The sequence below is a fragment of the Zootoca vivipara genome, chromosome 4, assembly GCF_963506605.1.
Source record: "Zootoca vivipara chromosome 4, rZooViv1.1, whole genome shotgun sequence".
In the NCBI taxonomy this organism is placed as follows: Eukaryota; Metazoa; Chordata; class Lepidosauria; order Squamata; family Lacertidae; genus Zootoca; species Zootoca vivipara.
Genome location: NC_083279.1, coordinates 47,019,720 through 47,041,750, shown reverse-complemented (window position 1 = coordinate 47,041,750; position 22,031 = coordinate 47,019,720). Strand labels below are relative to the sequence as shown.

At 41.6% G+C, this 22,031-nt stretch overlaps 1 protein-coding gene across 1 annotated transcript in view; it reads left to right on the top strand.

Moving 5' to 3' along the window:
• The first annotated feature begins 305 nt into the window (after nucleotides 1-305).
• Nucleotides 306-22,031, top strand: part of TRAPPC10 (trafficking protein particle complex subunit 10) — a 44,708-nt gene continuing 22,982 nt past the window's right edge. The window contains exons 1-7 of the mRNA XM_035115112.2: nucleotides 306-545; nucleotides 16,337-16,418; nucleotides 16,990-17,125; nucleotides 17,480-17,676; nucleotides 20,424-20,619; nucleotides 21,298-21,409; nucleotides 21,655-21,902. Coding sequence (XP_034971003.2) covers nucleotides 389-545; nucleotides 16,337-16,418; nucleotides 16,990-17,125; nucleotides 17,480-17,676; nucleotides 20,424-20,619; nucleotides 21,298-21,409; nucleotides 21,655-21,902 — 1,128 coding nt within the window. The 5' untranslated portion in view covers nucleotides 306-388. The remainder of the gene's footprint in view (nucleotides 546-16,336; nucleotides 16,419-16,989; nucleotides 17,126-17,479; nucleotides 17,677-20,423; nucleotides 20,620-21,297; nucleotides 21,410-21,654; nucleotides 21,903-22,031) is intronic.

Below are 22,031 nucleotides of genomic sequence, written 5' to 3'. Positions count from 1 at the left end.
CACCACTTCCTTCCTTCCTCCTTCCTTCCGCGTTCTGTCCTCCCCTTTAAAGCTTCCGATTACTATCGGAGGCCAGCAGCGCCACTTTCGAGCCTCCCCTTTAACGCCCCGCTCCTTCCTCCGCCGGAAGCGGTAATGCTAGGTCCCGGCGATACAGGAAGCGGATGAGCCTGGCACTTGCCTTCCATCTGTGGGGCTGCGCGCGAGGGGGGGCCCAGTTGGGGGTTTGGGAGGGGGGAGGGGCAGAAGGAGGGCGCCCCCCCTTTTGCGGCGGCAGCAGCGGCGGCGAGGAGGAAGAGCAGCAAGGAAGGTGGGGCGGTAGCGGCGGCCGGTTCATGGCGCGGCGCGGGCGGGGGAGCCGGAGCCGGGGCTGAGCGCCTTTCCGTCCATGGAACCCGCCCCGGCGGCGGCGGCGGCGGCAGCAGCAGCAGCAGAAGCAGCACCACCAGCAGCAGCAGCCGGCGAAGGCGTGTTGGCGGAGGACGAAGAGGAGGTGGAGGCGCCGCCGGTCATCTACACCATGGAGAACAAGCCCATCGTCACCTGTGAGTGACCCGAGAGTCCAAGAGGGGAAGGCAGGCAGGTGGGCGGTGGGCCGTGGGCCGCCCCCCCCCCCAACAACGAAAACCCCGTGAGGGAGGAGGACTGGTGCTTTCCTGCTGGGCTCGGTTGGTGCCTCGGTGGGCGCGCGGGGGATCGCCTCTGGCGGGCCCTTTCTCTTAACTCCGCTTCTGGGAGACCTGCAAACGCCAGGAGTAGGGAGAGGGGAATCCATCCATCCCCCCCAAAACACCCCCCCCACCTTCCCCCATGTGTTCTGAGATGCACGTGTGTCTGGAAGACCTTCGAGCACCCAAGGGTCCTGCTGGCCACGGGAAGCTTTAGTGTATGTGGACTGGATAGCCAAGAGACAGACCCCCCCCATATGGTCTGGGATGTGCGGTGTTTGCACGTGTTTCCATGTATGTGCAGACTGTTGACAGGATGGGTGTGCAAGTACCCCTCGTGCATTTTTATGCTTCTGTCACACATTGCACTGGGTGGTTGTTCTCCCCTCCCCATTCTCCCAAATGTAAGGAGAGAAAAGGGGAGTAAACCAAAGTTGCTGTGTCTGTGACTAAGCTGGGTTTTCAAACCTCAGACGCAAGTAATGTGTCTTAGTTGTTTGGTGTGGAGAGCTCGGAGCTACAAACATTTCGTATATAGTCTTCTGTTACATATTAGCCAGCGGCTTAATTGTCCTTGCTCTCCTAATGAATTAGGTGAGGCCCTGCATAATGCTTGAAGCTGTCTAAAGTGTCTAATTAACTAGGTTGCTCTGTGGCATAGTTAAAGAAGTAGCAATAAATACTATAAACAATGTAAGTTGTATGTTAAAGAAAATTTCCGCTGTTGCCTTCCAGCCTGATTTTTTTTAAAAACCCAAAGTTAAATTGTTGTAAAGAGATGTTAATGGGCTTGTGTCTTTGGGGACATGCATCAGAATAAACAACAATGAAAGCATGGCTATGTGGACATGTGATGCGGCCTTTGATCAAGCCACAGTTCTTCAGTCTCAGTTTTGCAGATATAAAGAGAAGATAGCAGTATTCTCCTTCACATGATGTGTTTGAGGGTGTATGCAGTTAAGTTGTACTGTATATTGCTTATGTTAAATAATAAGTGGTGATAATGTGTGCAGGGCGTATTGGGAGGAGTTCTGATCTATTTAGGTATGGGCCAGTAAGTGACTGACTTTCTGGTAGATATGTTTAAGATCATGCAGAAGTTTTTTTTAGTACTGTGATGTCTCTCTCTCTCAACCCAGATGTTTTGCAGTACTAAAAACATAGTGGTGTTTTTTTATTTAAAAAATCTATATACAGTGGTGCCTCGCTTAACGAAATTTCCGCTTAACGAAAGGATTTTTCGAGCAGAGGTTGCCTCGCTAGACGAATGCGTTTTATGAAAAATTCGTCTAGCGAATCGCGGTTTCCCATAGGAATGCATTGAAATTCAATTAATGCGTTCCTATGGGCAAAAAAAGGTAAGAAAAAATTCAGTGCATTCCTATGGGATTCGCTAGATGAATTTTTCGCTATAAGAAAAGACCCGTGGAACGAATTAATTTCGTCTAGCGAGGCACCACTGTAATTGAACAATTAACATCTACAGGGGGTCTTCAGCTAAGTTTATTCAGAGTAAACCCACTGAAATTAATGGCCTAACTTAGTCATGTTAAATAATTTCAGTGGTTCTACTCTGAATAAAACTTAGTTGAATACAAACCCCAGATTATTTAACCCGGAGTCGAACCAGATTGTTATGGAAAAGTAGATTAAAGGCAGGGCCGGCTCTAGGTAAGGTCCCGGTGGTGTGGGGCGCCGGGCTGGGAGGCGGGGTGCTGCGCGGCGAAGCCGGGCAGGACACTGCAGGGGGCGGGGGCGCCGGAGCGATCTCCGCGCCAGGGCGCCCGACCTGCTCCAGACTGCCCTGATTAAAGGTGATCTAGTTCAGTTGATGCTGCCAAGCTAGCAGTTCGAGCACGTCAAGGGACAAGTAGATAAATAGGTACCACTCCGTCGGGAAGGTAAACGGCGTTTCCATGTGCTGCTCTGGTTTGCCAGAAGCGGCTTTGTCATGCTGGTCACATGACCTGGAAGCTGTACGCTGGCTCCCTTGGCCAATAACGCGAGATGAGCGCCACAACCCCAGAGTTGGTCACGACTGGACCTAATGGTCAGGGGTCCCTTTACCTTTAGTTCAGTTGAAGTTGACATAACTAGATTGCTCTCTGCTAATAATAATTTATTTACTTATTATAGATACATTAGCATTATATATGTGTGTGCATGTACAAAATAAATTAGCATATATAAAACCAGCATTCATAAAACATTCTAGGGTGTTCAAAACACTACATATGTGCTATTTCAACATTTTGTGCAATGACCCTGAAATGTAAGTAAGGATATTATTGTGCCCATATTGAAGATTGTGTGTCTTTATATGCATGTGTCTGATGCCAACTGGGAAATGTATGGCTGAAACATGTAATCTTAGGGATGTCCCTGCTCAGTTCACCAGCTCTCAGATCATTCTTAAGTTTTTATGGATTGTGGATTGAACTGTCAGTTGTAATTTCTTATGATGTCATGCAAGCATTATTTTCTTGAGTATGGATATAAGGTTTGTCAGGGGGTTGTTGTGGCTACTCTTGAGTAAAAACGCCCCAGTCCGCGCTGCCTTTAAGAGTTTTATTGTGCATACTATTTACACTGCAGAGATAGCAAAAAACATGACCGCCTAGTCCGATTCAGAACCTGGCAATGGCTGCCGCCTGGTTTTCGGCCAGCATAAAAACCTGGGCACCCCAAAACGCCGCCCCTTTGCCCTACATGTGGGCACACGCCTCAATTTGGGTGCCAGAAGGAGGGGTCTCCCCTCTTGCTGGCTGGGGCAGCGCCTGGCTTCTGACTTCTTGCTGAGCCCCTCATCCGCTGACCCTCAACCAGAGCAGTGCCAAGGCTCTGACGCATCTCTGAGCCCTCTCTCCATTCCGCTCCATTCCTCATTCCCTCCTCCTGCTCGTGCTGTCGCTGAGCAAAGTGCTGGTCAGGATGGGGGGGGAGGCTCCCTGTAGGGAGTCCCCCTGACAAGGTTCAACATCTATGTTTCTGTCAGATACTTGCTAATCTACACTCCATTGTATTGCAGATCACCTTTTAATAAATATATATTTTAGCACTTTTAAAAAAGGTTGCTTGTTTCACATTTCTGGTGTATACTAATGATAGTAAAACTGATAGTTGGAGGCTGCAATTTTATGCACACTTCTGTAGATGTATGTTCTGCTGAAGTCTCTGGGACTTACTTCTGAGTAAACATGCATACGAATGCATTGAAAATTAGAATTTACTGCTTTCTGTGAAGTAAGTATTAACTACTTTGTTCTTTGGTTCTGAAAATGTTTTTCATAGGTCTCATTTAATTTGAGATTTTAATTGAACAGTGAGTCTAATAGGGCTTACTCCCAATTAGGTGAGCACAGGATTGTGCTATAACTACTTTTTACATAAGCGTAGAAGAACGCAGCTTCAGAACTTGGGTAACCTTCTGGACCAGCAGGATACTTCTCAAATCTCACTCTTGGCACCAGAGTTTGTGATTCATTTTATAAGAAAGTCAATTGTTGGCAAGAGAGGGGCACTCAAATATAACTCCATCCAGAGTTTTCATCTTTCCAAATTGCCATAGAGGTTGTATAGTTAGTCCTTCAAACCATTTAGGCTTTAAAGGGAATAACCACTTTAGTAGAAGAGGTGCAACTGCCAAATCAGACGAAACTACCGTAGTAAAGGCTGTCCTAGGAACAATGCAACCTGCACTGCCATAGATAATATAGAATCTGGAACTCCCAAGCTGGTATGTTTGGCCTTCAGGAGGAGTGCAATACCATCCATGACTAGTTATGTTTAGGGAACGACCATTTTGCATGAGACTGCTGACGTGTGTGCTGCTTTTGACCCCGGACTTGTGCATTGACTTGGAATGCAACTCCTGTGCAAATGGGGACTTGCCTGTACTTTCTCATCTATCTTGCTCTCATCTATCACACTTCCAGACACCTTGTACTGCTTCCCTGGGACCAGCAGATGCAAATGAGAGTCAGAGCTGTGTTGATTAAGACAGAACAGGGATTCTTAACTAGTATATCCCAATTTTTCCATATTGCAAGGGGGTTAGTAGGTGGTCTGTGGCTATAGGAATTCTCTGCATTCCTTGGGGTGACTATGGTAGCTGAAGGATGATGGCTAGGGTTTTGGCAGTCTGTTTCTTACCTGTGAGCATGCTTTGTCTTGGAGTTCTAGTTGCAGCTTGGAGTTCTTGGTGAGTGTTTGTTTTTGTTTTGAAGTTGAGTAACGGTAAGAGGTCTGAGATCATAAGTGTTATCCATTTGCTCTTTCCTGGATGTGTGGGTGTCAGCCTTGGCTGTTTGTTATTTTCTTTGTATAGTGTCATTACACCACTCTTCCCATCACCAAATTTCCCTTAGCCTCTGGTATGCTAACAGTTCTGAAATCCATAAACATAGCCCATGCCACTCATCTTAATAGGTTGGGATGTATAACTTTGTTTACTCTAGCATTTAAATATTTATTGCTTGTAGCTATAGACCATTCCAAGAGTATCCTATACAGTACTCACATTGTGAGAGAGGATAGTATGATGTCAGTGCCTGAGCTTCAAGATTAAGCTGGCCACTACTCTGACCCTCCTCCAGTATGTCTTCATCTTTACCTGTTATACTATGACACATAGTCTGTGCTAACTTAACAGTATTGTAAAGTCACCAGTGTTTGAAGTTTGCCAGGCATGTTTTGCTACTGGACTGGGTCCAATTGCGACCACATGGAGATATCTAGGTGCCAGGTTGGCAGCTGACATCTCTATCGAGCCAGCTGACTCGTACACAGTCCTCCATAATCACATCAAGGAAAGTAAGTGCAGGGCTGAGTACAGATATATTTGAATGTGCTGCTGACTTTCCACAAACCACCCAAATGGAACTCTCAAACCATAGTTTCAAAACCTCTGCCTTAGTCTGTAGGCAATATCATTTCCATTTCCACTTCTTGCATACTTGAACAAGTGAATTGTTTGTAAGAGCAAGCTACAGTCAAGCAGCGTAGTTTAGATGATAGAATTGTAGCATTGGAAGGGACCCCGAGGGTCATCCAACCCCCGGCAAATAGACATTCCGCTGTGGCAACCGTAGCCTAGGTTCAAGGTGCCATTTGGCACCTAGCTTACATAGCTGAGTTTCTAACACAGAATGTCACTGTGCCAACACAACTTCACAGTGGTGGTGTAACTCGCAGTTATGCCAGCACAAGAGATTTCATATTAATTCCATTGTCATGTAGGCAGTATACCGGTAACTCAAGGACTAGGTTGCTCTGTTAATCTGTTGAGAATGTTAAAATTATTTGGTTTGTGAAGTTTCTCACTATAAGTAATCTGTTTGAATTACAAATACATGTTGGAAGTGCAATGCTGTGATATTTTATCCTGAGTACATACCTACGGCAAGTGCTAAACTAAATTTGTCTTGTTTTAATATCATGCCCTAGATTGTGTCCATGCTATCCCATTGTTTAAACTGAGAAATGTAAGTTAGAAATACTGCAGTTCTCTTTTGGCTAGTTTGATAAAATCAAACACCTTGGATATAATTTTTTAAAGAAAAGAAGTTCTGCATTTGTAGCATTTTATTATTTGAAAAGTTCTAAAATTGGTAACCAAAAACCGTTTAGAACCATCAGAACCATTAGTTTGGCTGTGTAAGTGGAGTAAATGTTTTTCTGTTGCATGCTGAACTCTGTAAATATGTTTGCTACAGTGTGGCATGTTCTGGTGAATTCTGAGTGATAACAGTTTAGTTATTGTGAATTCCAAATACAGTGTGTACAGCGACAAATTCCAGAAGAGCAACTATGTTAATTTTGCAATAAAAGAGAAAATAAGCATTGGTGGCTGTTTGTGAACATTCATAGTCAAGAGTCAGTGTTTTCATTTGCATGTAAGGCAAAGCCACCTATGCTAAAACATGCAAGAGTATAGTTTGTGTTTTTGTGTAGTTTTTAGCAAGTAAATTTGACGGGCTGACACTAGTCGAATTTAGGCAGATTAGATTGTGTGTGAGTGGTGGCAGCACATTGGTGTTATCTTGCTCCATGCTTAGTTAAGTGGGAACAAACCACATAGTGACCAGCCCAGTCTCAACCACCATTTGTGGTTTGTTTCTCTCAAATAAACCACAATTGGGAAGCTAAGAACAAACCTTGGCTTCAGATCAAGAGAAATAAACCACAAGTGTTTGTTTGGGCAAAACACTAAGCCAGCCATTCTGTGATTTGTTTCTCTGTTCAAGGAAAGGAGAAATGCTTGAGCTGTGTGCATTAGTTAGTTTGTTAACAGTGGCCAGCATCGTGTCTGAATGCAGTTAGTTTCTGAGAATGAAACTTATTGAGAAGTGGAATACAACTGTAACTCATTTATGCACAAATGGGAGAAAAAACAATTAGAGGTGAAAATATACAGTGGTACCTCGACTTACGAATGACTTGACTTGTGAATGTTTCGAGTTACGAACAGAGTTCCGTCCGCCATTTTGGACGCGGTTTAGATAGGATTTTTTCGACTTACGATTTTTTCGACTTACGAAGGTCCGTTCGCAACGGATTAAATTCGTAAGTCGAGGTACCACTGTAACTAGGAATGCAAATATTTTCTATGGTTGTTGTACATAATTTGAAAGTACAAAAGTGTTCAGTCAACTCCACAGGTTGGCTGATAATGTACCGGTATGTTTTCCCTGGGTCCAAGTCTAGGCTTTTTTCAGTTTTCTTCTGTTGTAGGTTTATGAGTTGTAAGTCATTCAGGTGTGTGTATTAAATTTCAGTGAGGACTGGGGCATGTTTGGTCCCATAAGATATTGTGTTCCTTGGAAACTCATGTTCTCTGAAGTTTGGAGAGAATTGTCGAGTGCCCTTGCCAGGAATTCTTCCCTTGCACTAGGTGACTGCTGTCCTGGTGTAGGGGTTGTGTGGCAATCTGGCAGACGTTTTGGCATGGAAAACGTTACCTGAAGCAAAAATGCTTGAAAGCCACTAGAGAGTGACTTGTGTGCTGTATTCCAGCTGGTAACTGAAGCAATGTATTTCTGTTATTTAAACTTAAGATTAAACAACAATATAGTCTGTGCTTGAAAATGTACAACCTTATATATGTAACGTAAAAAGGGAAGACACAAGCAATCAGATTATTGCATCCTCGTTTTCATGGGTGTTGCAATCTGGGTTATAGTGCATGTGCGTTCCGCCTCCGCCCTGCCCCATTCCACCCACTCCCAGGACTGAAAACGGTGTGCACATCAGCAGTCGCACATGCCTGGAACACACACAAAGTGGGAGTTGCCTGTACTAAGTAGAGCCAGGAGAAGAAACTTTAGCTCTGTTTGGGGTTTTGCGCCATTGGTTCATCTCTTAATTATGTTCAAAGCTATTTGCCATTCACTAAATAGTTGAACCATTGGTGTCCAGAAAGTTAATTTATTGTACGAGCTCAGATTAGCACTGAAGGTAAAGTAGAAATAAATGAAACCCTGTTGAATTCCAGTCAAGGGGTTATACAATAGCAATGGGGTCATGAACAGTTCTACTCACTGTCCTGTATCAGAACTGGAAGAGCTGCTGCTGAAACTTAAAGTGTGGCAGCTTTGAAAGGAATGAAGTTAGGACCTTACCACCCACTATAGTACTAATATTTGAGTACACATTCAGAAGAAATACTTCAAATTCCTAGATGCTACTACTAAATTGTATGAGCTCAACATTATTTTTAGCCTATTTGAATTCTTCAGTTTGGTGTGAACCTAGTGTAATGTTTTCTCGCTGGGAGTGCTTCTGGAATGCTGTTTCTTGCATGTGAGTCTTTGCTGGAAAAATCTATGTGGCCTTTTACTTCCCTGTGGGCTTCCTCATGAGAGTCTTTCCAAAAACACTCCCTTGGAAGAAAATATTAGAATCTACTCTTAGTGTACTGTTCAAAAGTTTAAAACTAAGATTTTCAGCAAGTTGTGCAAGCCGGCAAAGGCAGAGATTTGTCCTAGTGGCCCTGTTTAGATATTAGATGTTGGAAAATTACAGACACGGAAACATTGATTTCTGATTACATAAACTCATAGAGTGGATTCTTTTTGAGCACCCCAGCATGTTGATTCTGTTACAGCCATGCTGTGTCTGCTGGATTTGGTTTATTAACTTTGTTGTGTCCTATGAGAAAATTTATCTGAGTTATTTTCTGTGTGTCAATTTATCGCCTGCTAGTAAAACAAATATATTTTTTTAAATGCTTCTTTCTTAATTTATAATTTACTATGCTGTTTTTGTATCATGATCCTCCTCCAAACAGGAGCACAGGGTAACTAACGACATAAAGGTATATCACAATACATTGAATAAAACAATACAGAACTTAAATCACTTACAAAGCTTAGCAGCAATAGTCAACCACCTCAGCTGTTCCAAGAGATGGGCATGGCAGCTCATGGAATCTTCAGCAGATCTGAACAAGAAGACAATAATTTTGCACATTCCCTCTGGAATGGAATGCTTGGTTAAATGTTAATGGGATTATGATCCATGCTGTTGTTCCCTTGTTCAAATCGTTCCTTTACATTTGACGTGATTTGACAACTTTCCATGAAAGTTAATTGTCAACACATAACATTGGCTTGGTAAGTTCACATGCCCACTTTCACAGTGTAAAGAGACTATGAAACAGACTTGCCAACTGAATGTGAGCTTGTGTGGAGCAGTAAATCAGAAAACTGAGACATTTTGAGTTTTGTAGTTGAAAGGCTGAAAAGAGATCACTGGTTGGCAAAAGCAGTTCGGGGGATTTAGGGTGTGGCAGCTAAGAGGCAAGTATTTCCTGCTGTTTTTCTTGCTTCTCCAGCCTTGTAATACCTGCTCAGTTGTGCCCATGTACATAAATCGAATTGTACAGATGTAAGTTTCCAGTAATCATCCAAAAGGAACAGACTCCTTCTTTGGAATTTGCTTTGCTTGGGGAAGTGAGTAGAATGAAACTGTATGCTTGGTTCATTCATAAAAACCTTTAAACAATGGTTGGCCTCATGCTAGAAGCCTCTTGCTATATTGTGAACAGATTATCCCTTAGATAGTTCCTAGCTTCTCCCAGAGTGACCTGGATTTTTAAATTGAAAATTTTAATCCTCAGCCTTCACTACACCAGTGGAGTAAAGTTGATACTAAATAGGTAAATTTTATATTTAAAGGAAGAAGCCACAGAGCACTGCTTGCAGAACATGTCAGCAGTGCAGAATACTGGAGGAAGAACATCCAGCACTCATATTATGTAGGGGTGCTGCTTCTTCATCACACATCACACTTATTATAAGATCATTTGTTCTGAGGAGGAGGTAGGAGAGTGGCTGCTAGGCATATATCCCAGCTTGCCCCTGCATAACAGACAACACTACTGGTAGTCTATATATTTGACATTGTCAATGCAGTAAGCCTCAACTTACACAGGGGTTATATTCTGGGATTCATGCCTAAAGCCAAAATTGTGTATAGTCGAAACACATTGGAGGTATAATTGCCAAAGTCTTTTTGCCCAGATACCCACTCCCATCCAACCCCCTTTTAATTCTGCCAAGCACATAGAGCTGAATGCACACAAGTTAAATGTGCATAAGTTGCAGGCTTACTGTGTGCCACCTTTTCAGGAGCTCTTCTTATGAGAAGTGTATTTGGTGCAAGAATACCCGTGTGTATCCCACATATTCGGTGCAAGATTTTTCTCCGTTGCCTCCAGTTATACATCTTGTCCCTAGAAACTGAGAATATACATTTCTCTTATTAATCCAGTTGACTGTGTACCCTGCAAACCTGTATTTCAGCAATTAAATCTGATGTGGGACAACAATTAGCTGTTAAGTTACTATAGCAGAGAAGGTCGGTCCAGGAACCATAGGCTTAACATTGAAATGGAAACTGCCTCTATAAACCAAAATTCCATTTGAGATTTTTACATTGCACATATAAAGTGCCAAATATAGAACACTCAAGTATACAGGGGTGATAAGAAGAGACTGTGGAGGAATGCTTCTCCTCTGTGTGCTGCACTTCTGCAGACTGTTCAGAAAAGGTGAAATACCAAGTTTCTGTAAACTTCTTATGCTGAGCTGTGACATTCTTCAGGGGAATGCTAAAAATTCTATATTTATCTGCTGCTACCAATAATGCCAATACATAGTTGGAATCAACAGAAAATAGCTATTTCTTGGAATGTAATAGATACTGAGTGCTTTTATTTTTTATTTTTGCATTTGGAGTGCTCCTGTCTGTTCTTCTGTAAACTAGTTTTTGTGCCCTTTTATTATTCTAAGTATGTAGATATTTTGCATGTAGTGTTGCATCATTGCCTTAACAATCACGTGATCAGTTTTACAAATGTGCAAGAATGAAATTGATGATGTATGCCCTCCTTTAATGCTTTCAAATAAATAGAAAATACCTAAAAGTAACGTTAAATCTTTTTTAGACTTCTAGCCAGTTCTGTTTCAGGTACTGTATTTTGGTCAGACAGTACTGTTTTATGTATCTATTCATGAAGCACATCTCTGCATCTAAAGCAACTTGCAGCCCTGAAACATAATACAGTCACTTTAAGAAAATCTTATCTTATCATTGAAAACACTAGTAGCACAAACTTACCATAAAAATAGTACAAGAAACCTAAAGCTAGTCTGCAGACTAACATTTTTCTTAACAGAGCATTAAGATGAAACAGCAACACAGTTTTCGTAAAAAGCAGTAGTAAAATCAGTCATATAACACAAAAAGCAGCAAAATAAAATAAAATCCCATTAGAACCAAATACAAAAATAGTACACATTTAAAATATCAGTATAGAGCTATCAAATACTAATTTAATCTGGTCACTAAAGCCTGGTGTGTTCAGAAGGATGATGATGCTTATGTTTTGGAGAGTTCTGGGGCAGCAAAGCTGATGAATGCCCCTGTGCCATGGTTGTACAGGCTAGGGACATGATCCTCAAGCCTAATTATGACCAAATTTCAAATAACATGTGACCTAGCTACCACTTCACCACAAAACTTCTAATCTACGTACCTGTCTCAAACCTGCTGTCTTGAAGGCCTTGCAAACCCAGGCACACCTGAGTCCTGAGACACAACAAAGAAGTGCATGTGTGGCTTGCTGGTGGCGGCAGCAATTGCAGCGCTCCCTGGACTTGCTGGTTGAACTATAACAAGACGGCTAGCACAGTGTGGTGCCCAACTTCCATTATCGCTGACCATTGGCTGTGCAGCCTGTGGCTGATAGGTGGGAGTTCAGCAACATCTGGAGTTGTCTACTATGCTATATATTATTACTTGTTTCTGTTCTATTGCAAATGTAAATATATTTGACTGCTGATTTCTCCTCCCCTCTAACACGGTGACTAACACATAGTGGCCTGCATCCAGAGTTCCTGTGAATGTAATTTGCTTACAGGAACCTCCTGCTAGAGGAAGCGGGTGGGGAGCTGATTTTTTGCTGAATCCTCCTTCTCCTTGCCCCCTGAAAATCTGCTCTGGAGACTTGGGGATCCCTTGGGATAGTATGTCAGATAATGTGGGGGATTGATAGGGGGAATAGGAGAAAATTGCCTCCCTTTCCTCCATGGGGAGCATCCATTGGATTGCATTCCTTTCTGCAATAACTTTTCTGTTTGCAGAACAGTAATTTGTGTGTTTCATTATTGTCTTGTCCTCATATCAAAATGTAGGGCAAATGTCTGTTTTCTTGACATTTATAGCCGATTCCCAGTGTATGCACCCTGAGCAAAGTACACTTGATGTATCATAATAGCTTTAAGAGTCCTGCTGGATCAGACCATCTTGCCAGCATTTTGATTCTCACTAGGGCTTGGCAATATCAGGTTTTCAACTTCATGATATATCACCAGCTATATAGCAATATAGCTAGAGCAATATATCATGATGTCTGAAAATAAGGAGGAAGGAGGAATTAAGGTGGGGACGCAGCAGCAGCTGAGTGTTGATTCCTGGATTTGTATTGGTCTCTCCATATCAGTCCTGCAATAGCCAGGCAGCTACACCGCAGGGTTCTCTGCTCCTGTTGTGCATACCAGTGTTAGCAACTCGGATATATAAGTTACAGTTGCCAAAATGGAATGTCTAGTTGCCATTTCTCGGCAAGACAGCTCTATAAAGTCGTATTCTTCAAGTGATTTACTGACTGTGATTGATTATCAGTTTAACATCGGGTTAGTTCAGATGGCAACCTTGAGCTAGGTTAAGAATTTCGAGAACTTAAAGGAGAAAAGTCACTTGATCTAGGAACAGTCCACATATATATTGGCCTATTCCTGCCTTTTTTTTCTTAATGCTGACTGCTCCTGCTTAGGCTGCTCAGAAAAAGAGTTCTAGAAATTCATTCTGATAGAATTCTACAGGATGGGTTATTAATGTGTGAAAACAGCCCACATCTAATGATCCCAGGCATGCACCTCCTGATGCTCAGGCATCTTCACTTGGTTCCAAGTGGTTGAAAGCCAGGTGCAAAATGCGCCTGGCATCTGACTAATTTCAAACACTGCTTTCAGGGAGTGTGATTCAGATGGGAATGCTAGTGAACTTATTTATACCATGTACCCCATCCAGTACCCTCTACTACTGAACTGAGCGATAATGATGGTGGTAGGAATAATGATGGTGGGCCCAGCTAGAGAACTGGCATTTGCCAAAGTTTGCCGTGGGCTTAGGAGGGGTGGGGTTGGTGGAGTGATATCATCTCAAAGCAAGAATAAGAAACTAATCAGGCATCCCAAGTGGTGATGGCCATAGCAACCAGGTCTAATGTGTTCCAATAAGGAACCGCTCACATACGTATGTTACACTGATAGGTTGTATACCAGCACACTGCTGCTTCACTAGCTTTGATTGCATAAGACCTTAAGTGTCACATGGTGACCTCCAAACCCATATTGGGAACACGCAGCAGTTCATTACTCTGTGGAAAAGTCCCCCATGCACTTGGGGAATGTGTCTAATGCTTTTTTTGTAATTTTTTAAAAAACAAGATGGTTTTAAAGACACCCATAGAAATTGTCGGGACATAATTTTAAAATTTTAGTTGACAGTTTCCTGCAGATAGTTTCCTGCAGATTATCTGCAGATAGCTGGCGAGAAAGTCCAAAGTGGAAATTGTGCATTATTTGAAAATTTGAGATGCATTAATTTATTACAAGATGACTTGGGGATTATTTTAGCTGAAAAAAACGAAAGTAAACAAAAGGTGTTGTCAAAGTGTCAGTCTTTGACTTGTGTCTTTGTCATGGGACTTTTAGTAGAAAATGTAGGAGCAATTGTCAAACACGCAGCACCTGATGTTCTCAGTCTTTCTTAAGGTTTCCAATATAATCTTGGTGTTCTTTGCTACCGCATTTGGATTTAGTGTAAAACTGTTTGTGCAGTTAGTTCTCCAAGTTGTGTAGTTGTAACCTTCCAGCCCATAGCTCCTTCTTGGCCTCTGCCAATAGAATAAATTATGTAGCTTATTCTATATGCATAATTTTGGAGGTTTGTTTCACACAGAGGATGATTGCAAACCCAGCCTTAGGCGACATTGCTACACTTCTTTTCCGACAAAATGCTAAGTGCCACTGCCTGCTTTTCCAGCTTTGTGGTTGCCTTGTTTAGAACATCCCACTGATCACTGATATCTCTTTGTGCACATTCCCACTATTACAGGAAGACCACGACTTTTATGTTAATCCTTACTTAGCATTAATGAACCTCTGTTCTCAGAACCTAATCTGCCAGGCTTGCAAATAACTTTGTAATCCTATCTGCCCTTTAAATTATACTCTTTCTTGTTTCTCATCATAACCTGTATTTTACTCTTTCCCTCCCCTACCTGCGAAAAGACTACAGTATTGGAGCACTTATTGTAATAGCTGGCTTCATTATTGTCCACTATTTATAGGCGTACTTATAACAGAATTCTTGGGGCAGTTTACTTTGGGGAATAAGCCAAATTAAAAATTAATAACGGAAACAATAAAACATGATGTAGCTGCAAACCCAGGTAGCAGAGAGTAAAACAATTAAGAGTTAAAAGATATTTAAAACACCCTGTGCAGTAGCTGATTTAAAAGGCCTGGTGGCGCCCCAGCATTCTCGACTGTTTGCAGAAGGACAATGACTAGTCTCTTTAAAATCCAAGGGATCGCCAGAGCAGAATATTGTTCTCGCATAATGTGAATCTTTTATTGGCAGAGAGTCTGAAGTACGCTGATTTTGAGAATTTCCAACATGTTGGCAATGGGTCCTACTTGGTAATTGCAAAGATGACAGTAAGCTGAACGTTGCTGCTCCTGACAGAAACTTATTTGAAGAAATAGTGAGATGATTATTGCACATGCATTTTCTTTTCATTGGACTCACAGTCTGATGGAAAAGGAGAGCTTAAATGATGTGGTATGAGAAACAGCTTTCCTATTCAGCATCCATTTCCTCCAAATCAAAGTTATAAAAGCTATTATAGTTTTAAGTACTCTGCAAAATGTAGTTGGAAGGACAGTCTCTACTGAAAAAATTACAGAGCTGGTAATTTTCTACCATTACTTTCCCCAGATTTTTTAAATAATAAAAACATTAAAATTGTGCCATTAAAGCTCAAAGCTGCAGTATTTTTTTCCTGTGCCAAAATCTAGGATGTTCTGAAATGATAGGCATGGTAGGATTTAGAAAACTTTTTGAGTGCAGCCAATTAAATATCAGTTATCAACTGATAATGATTTTACTTCATAATACTGAATCTTCCTGTGTTCAGGCTTTTGTAGACAAAATCACACCATCTACATCAGGGGTGGCCAACTCCCATGAGACAGCGGTCTACTCACAGAGTTAAAAACTGGCAGTGATCTACCCCCTTTTTGGGGGTTCAGGGCAATAATGTTGAGCTTTCTTAGGGGAGCCAAAGTTGTTGAGCTTCTTTGGGAGGAGCCAGTGATCTACCACAGTCCAGTGATCTACCAGTAGATCATGATCTACCTGTTGGACGTGCCTGAACTACATGCAAGAGAGAAGTACAGGTTTGGAATAATTCAGAGTTATCACACAAGTACAAAAATTATGTAGGGAAAAAGCCCTAAGGTAAAAGAGCCCCATAACATCTCCATAAAAACTCAGTTTTGTGTAGTGCTGAGAGGAGGCAAACCCTGACAACCTGGTGGAGGAGAGAGATAGAATGGAGTGCTTGGAACAGGTGGACAAAGACATGATAGATTGTAGATATAGGTAACTGACTAGTAAGAACCATTCTCTGAGCTAGGAAGTGACCTATCCAATATCGAGATGCTTCTTCTATGTGAACTTAGTTGTGGTGTTGCAGGAATCAGCATTGGCACAGTGGGATTCCCTGTGCCCTCCTCAATGCCATCCCAAAATCTGCTCTGAGGTGTTGGGAGACCCCCAGAACAGATTTAAGGGTGCTCAGTGGGAGAAGAAGGGGATAATGTTCTATTACGCAAGGAGAAATCCTTACACTGATGGAATATTCACCTTAGAACTATGTTGAATACAACCCCAAATGTACCGTATATATGTTGCCTTTAGATTCTTGTTCAGCACCTGCCAATAGCTAAGGCGTATTGTCAAAAATGTCTAATATTTGGAACTTAAATGGATAATAGTCACAATAATATTCAGAATTTTATATTTTTGTTTCTCAGGTGCTGGTGATCAGAATCTCTTCAGTTCTCTGTATCCAACACTTTCTCAGCAACTTCCTAGAGAGCCCATGGAATGGAGAAGGTAGTGCCACTTTTCTTCATTATATGCATTGGGCAAGGAATCAGTGCAATGTTGCACTCTAGCAGTCTCTTGACAAGACTTGGGATGAGTTTAGAAACTTAGAAGGAATAGACATTGCAAGTTTTCAGAGCTGTGAAGTAGCTCGCAATTAATTGTTACACCTTTTACTTTGTTCTGTCTCATTTTCTTAAAAGTAGAACTATTCTGGCCAAAAGTTTTGGGTAGATGCTGCAAACGTAACTCCTGTTTCAGAATAGAATATGTGTTAAGATAATAGAAGAATGTAAATAGAAATCACTTGAAAAGGCGGCATTCACCTATTCTAACTGTTCATAAGATTCACTGTAAACAAAAAATGGAATGTCTTCCATTAAACACTTCTGTAAGTTCAGATTTGCTTTTTGTAAGAGGAGATAAGTTTACACGATTTTTTAATACATTGTACTATTGCATCCGGATTTCTGAACTGAGTATTGCCATCTTACCGTAGCCAATATATTTGCCCTACATGCTTTCTTTTTCTCAGCTTTGTTCTGTGTTTAGCAATATCTGTGTTCTATATACTATTCAGGTCTTATGGGCGTGCTCCTAAGATGATTCATCTGGAATCTAATTTTGTACAATTTAAAGAAGAGCTACTACCTAAAGAAGGGAACAAAGCTCTTCTGACATTTCCCTTTCTCCATATATATTGGACAGAATGCTGTGTAAGTACGGGTGTGTGTTTTAAAACATGAACTAACAGCTAGGTAATTTGTAGTTAGCTTTGCATTCTCTTATAGTTTGTGGGTGAACTTATTAAACTCAGAGGCAAGGGGAACTCTGTGCCAACTAAAATGGTGCCTCATCTATTTAGCAAAACTAGCGTTAACAGTGTGTATTTAAAGTAAACTGTTGAAGAATCTTTTACAGAGAGATTGCCAAGTGAAAATATTAGACCGCCCCCCCCCCCAATTCAGTTTGATAGTTTTAGAACTCCCCACCCCCTGGCATTCCAGGAAAAAGCATTTCAAGTATGTTTCAGTAAACCTGATGTTGTGTTTAATCTCTTATAACCTTAGGACACAGAAGTATACAAAGCTACAGTAAAGGATGACATCACCAAGTGGCAGAATGTTCTGAAAGTTCACAGCTCTATGGATTGGTTAATTGTAGTGGTAGAGTGTGATGCCAAGAAAAAAAACAAAACGAACATACTTCCCCGAACATCTATAGTAGATAAAATAAGAAATGACTTCTGTAACAAGCAGAGTGATAGGTAAGTAATTCTGGAACTTTAATTTATTGTATTTGTAGCTGGACAACTTTTGATGGCCTTTCATCTGAGAAAAGGGTGAGGCATCTTGGACCCTCTTCATGTTGCAGGACTGCAGCTCCCATCATTCTGACCATTGGGTGTACTATTTGGGACTGGTGAGAGTTGGAATCCACAACGTATCTTAGCAATGTAAGGTTGGACCCTTGTTATATCCAAAAGTAGTGGGAAAGAGAAGCTTCAGAGCTTGATCTATTCCTACCATTATAGATGCTGGGGGACTGCTTCAGATATTAGGTTTGCATGTTGCCAACATCATAGAAGTCTAGTTCTCATCAGCATGCTTACAAAAACAATTTAGATCCTAGATAACTGAGATTGTTATACTGTCAAACATGGCTTAAATTTTGTATCTTTGTGGCAGCTCTTAGAAAGAATATTTGTTACTACTCTGAGTCTCTTCTAAATGATATCTAGTATTTATCAACAAACCCTTTTTTCCTAATAAGTTATGAGAGGGTAAAAGATAACCTTGTTCTACAAGTGATCCGACACTTCAGGTATTTATGGGCTCCAACTCCTGTCAGCCTCAGTCAGTAGCTGGGGATGATTGAAGTTGTGATCAAGCAACGTTGGGCTCTCCACAGGTTCCACATCTCTGATTTTAATTTTGCTTGCTTATTTTAAGAATGATTCTGATACATGTGAAGTAGTCCTTTAGTTTGTACTTATTTTGTAACTTTTGGAACATAAGCTGTAGAACTATGTAGTGTGTGAATATGTAACAAGGGCTTATTAGAAACCTGGACATACCACATTAGTTGAGAGGATTCCATACTAGGCATTATTCAGTGCTGCAGTTTTACAAGAATGCTCAAAACAGTTCCCCACACTGTTGTTCGTTCGTTCGTTCATCTATTCATTCCTATGTCACTTATATGCCAAAATGGCTTCTACTATTCTACTGCTGCCCCAGTGCTCCCTGAGGGGGCACTCAGGAAAGGCCTGACATGTAGGACAAGAGGAAGTGGGGAATTGGTAGAAATAAGGCAGCTCACTTTTACATTTATATATGTACATTTGTACTTTAGCCTGCCTTTAAAATTCAGACCAATTAGCAGTTGGATAAAACATACACTTAACTTGCAGTGGAAATAGCTCTTGTTGTTACTCTCTGACAAATCACATAGTTTCTTAGGGTGTAAGTCATTGGTCACAAAGTTGAAGTTCCATGGCGTCCATGCTTAGAAATCATTTGATAGGAAGAAACCACAGGTTTTGTAACGGGTAAGTGTTGCAATAGGCTGGTGAAACAAAATATTTCAGAATATTTTGAAACAAAAAATAGTCTGTTGGCTTTCTTTCAGTTTGACCACTTTCACAAAACTTTCCAAATGAAAATACACATTCTTGTTCAGCCAGGAACAGAGCAAAGTTGGCAGAGCATGAGACTCTTAAAGAATCTCAGGGTCATGGGTTTGAGCCCCACATGGGGCAAAAGATTCCTGCATTGCAGGGCGTTGGAGTTGAATTCTGTGATTCCTCCTCTGGAAGAAAGCAGGGACAGCAAGAAATGTCCCCTCAAGAGGGTTCTGCCTTTTAGTGGGAAGCGGGGAGTGGAATCCAATATAGTGCTAAGGAGAACATTCGGCCAGTGCAATGATTTTTGATCTGGCACTCTCCCAACCCTCCAGAGCAGATTTAGGGATGGTGCAGGGGAAGGTGGGAGGGTAAGTCCTGTTGTTCAAGTGAACATCCTTGCACCGTGGGGCGTGTCAATACAGTGCTATTCAAATTTATTTTTGTCCTAATGGTCAGGGTGGGATTGCTAAGATTAACAGGGCCCCTTTCGAGCTGCCAATAGAGTTCAGGTTTGCTTGGGTCTCGCCATTTTCTCAGCCTTGTCTTTCTCCTCACACTTTTGCAGTTAGATAGGAAATAATGATGTACCAAAGCAGCTCATATTTGTACTCTCCATTGCTAAAATTGTGTCCTTAGGCGGCACTGTTTTTGGATATCCCTTTGCTGCCTGCTCTCTTATTGGCTTAATCAGAATGGAAAGTTGGTTACCCTGCATAACAGGCTGGCCTATTTTACTAATATTGGGATATTTTTGGAAGGAGGACAGAGGTTGTGTACACACACACACCATGCTGCATGCGGATATTATTTAGGTACCTCTGAGGAGTTCCTTTTGACTAAACCTCTTCTAAGCACTCTGTGTCCTTTTTCTTTACTTCTTTATTTTATAACACCTCAGTGCAAGTGATCTGTCTTGGGTTCTTGCTTGAGAAAACCTTCAACATTGAAACCTTGAAACTGGGTGGTTCTCTCCTACAGATGGGATGTCACTTGTTGGCCCCTCCACTTTGTCTTAAAAAGGAGCACTTTTTAATCTTTTACATTTGTTTTGTTTTATTGTGGTTTTATTGTATTATATTAAAACACCTTGAGACTGGTGGTGTGAAGCGATATATAACTATAACTAAACCCTTTCCCTGTTATTCTTGCTAAAAAGAAAGTAACCTCCTAGCAAGTCTAGTATCCCATTTGATTTGTCCATTCTTGACCAAAATATTAATTAATCTAGCTCAGTTGGTTAGGGCATGGTGCTGATAACACCAAGGTCACAGGTTCGATCACCCATAAGGGGCAGCTGCATATTCCTGTATTGCAGGGGGTTGGACTATCCTTGGGGTCCCTTCCAACTCATATGATTATACAATTTTATGATTCTTTCCTCCTTACAGATGTGTAGTGCTATCTGACCCCTTGAAAGACTCTTCCCGCTCTCAGGAGTCCTGGAATGCCTTCTTGACAAAACTCAGGACCCTGCTTCTCATGTCTTTTACCAAAAACCTTGGCAAATTTGAGGATGACATGAGAACTTTGAGGGAGAAGAGGACGGAGCCAGGATGGAGTTTCTGTGAATATTTTATGGTCCAGGTATAGTAAAGCAGTCTATGGAAAAATAAACCTTTTAAAAACTAGTCTTGTACTGCTTGCATAAAACTGTGTGTTTGCATTAAACGTTTCCTTTAAACTGCATAGAGCTAAAAAAAGGTTTCGTTTCAGTGCTTCATTTTTCTTGCATGAGCCAATTTAGTTACCTTGCACAGAGCTTATAGGAAAGGGATCTAAAGATGCAAACCAGTACCCACTTTGTACTTCCTGCCAACCTAGCAGTTCGAAAGCATGTCAAAATGCAAGTAGATAAATAGGAACCGCTACAGCGGGAAGGTAAACGGTGTTTCCATGTGCTGCTCTGGTTTGCCAGAAGCGGCTTTGTCATGCTGGCCACATGACCTGGAAGCTATACACCGGCTCCCTCGGCCAATAATGTGAGATGAGCGCGCAACCCCTGAGTCGGTCACGACTGGACCTAATGGTCAGGGGTCCCTTTACCTTTACCTTTTACCCACTTTGTACTACCAAGATTAACACATTTTTAAGAGTGAAGACTTTTATTAAAATTTGGCCCTTGATTTCCTAAGAGTAGTCTTCAGTTATTTCTGCCGGGGGGGGGGGGGGGACCAAGTACTGTTTTTCTGTTGCTACAGTTTTGTTGCTTCCATTTTGTTTCACCCTAACTATTAACATCTATTTTCCTTTATATATTAAAAGGAAGAATTGGCCTTTGTCTTTGAAATGCTGCAGCAATTTGAGGATGCCCTTGTGCAATATGATGAGCTGGATGCCCTGTTCTCCCAGTATGTTGTCAACTTTGGAGCTGGTGGTAAGTAGTTAATTCAGAAGTGTAATTGAGCATTTCCATTAAGAGATCTGATGACTTTTGCTTTGCAAAATTAAATTCAAGCAATCCAAGGGTTACAAATAATCCACTTGATTGTGTAAACTTTTTATTTCCCTGTAATAAAAAGTGTATTCAATAGAAAACTTTTATACAGATGTGTGTAGCTTAATTCACATTACTTCAATGTGCCAGGTGTCGTTACTTCTCACCGTGTGTGTTTTATATAGATGGGGCAAACTGGCTGACTTTTTTCTGCCAGCCGGTGCGAAGCTGGAATGGGCTGGTTCTTCGTAAGCCAATAGATATGGAGAAAAGAGAACTGATTCAGAACCAGGAAGCCACTCTGTTAGACCTGCGCAGTTACCTTTTTTCCCGCCAGTGCACATTGCTGCTCTTTCTCCAGAGGCCGTGGGAGGTATCTCAGCGAGCTCTAGAACTTCTCCACAACTGTGTGCAAGAGCTAAAGCTCCTTGAAGTAAGTTTATGTAAATTAATCCGTCAAGTGATTTAATGCTTAAGTTTCCTCCCTAGCTCCTTGTTTTGCTCTGGATTATAGAGTGACCAAAAACAGGGTCGGGGCAAAAGAGAGATTGGGGTCTGCAGG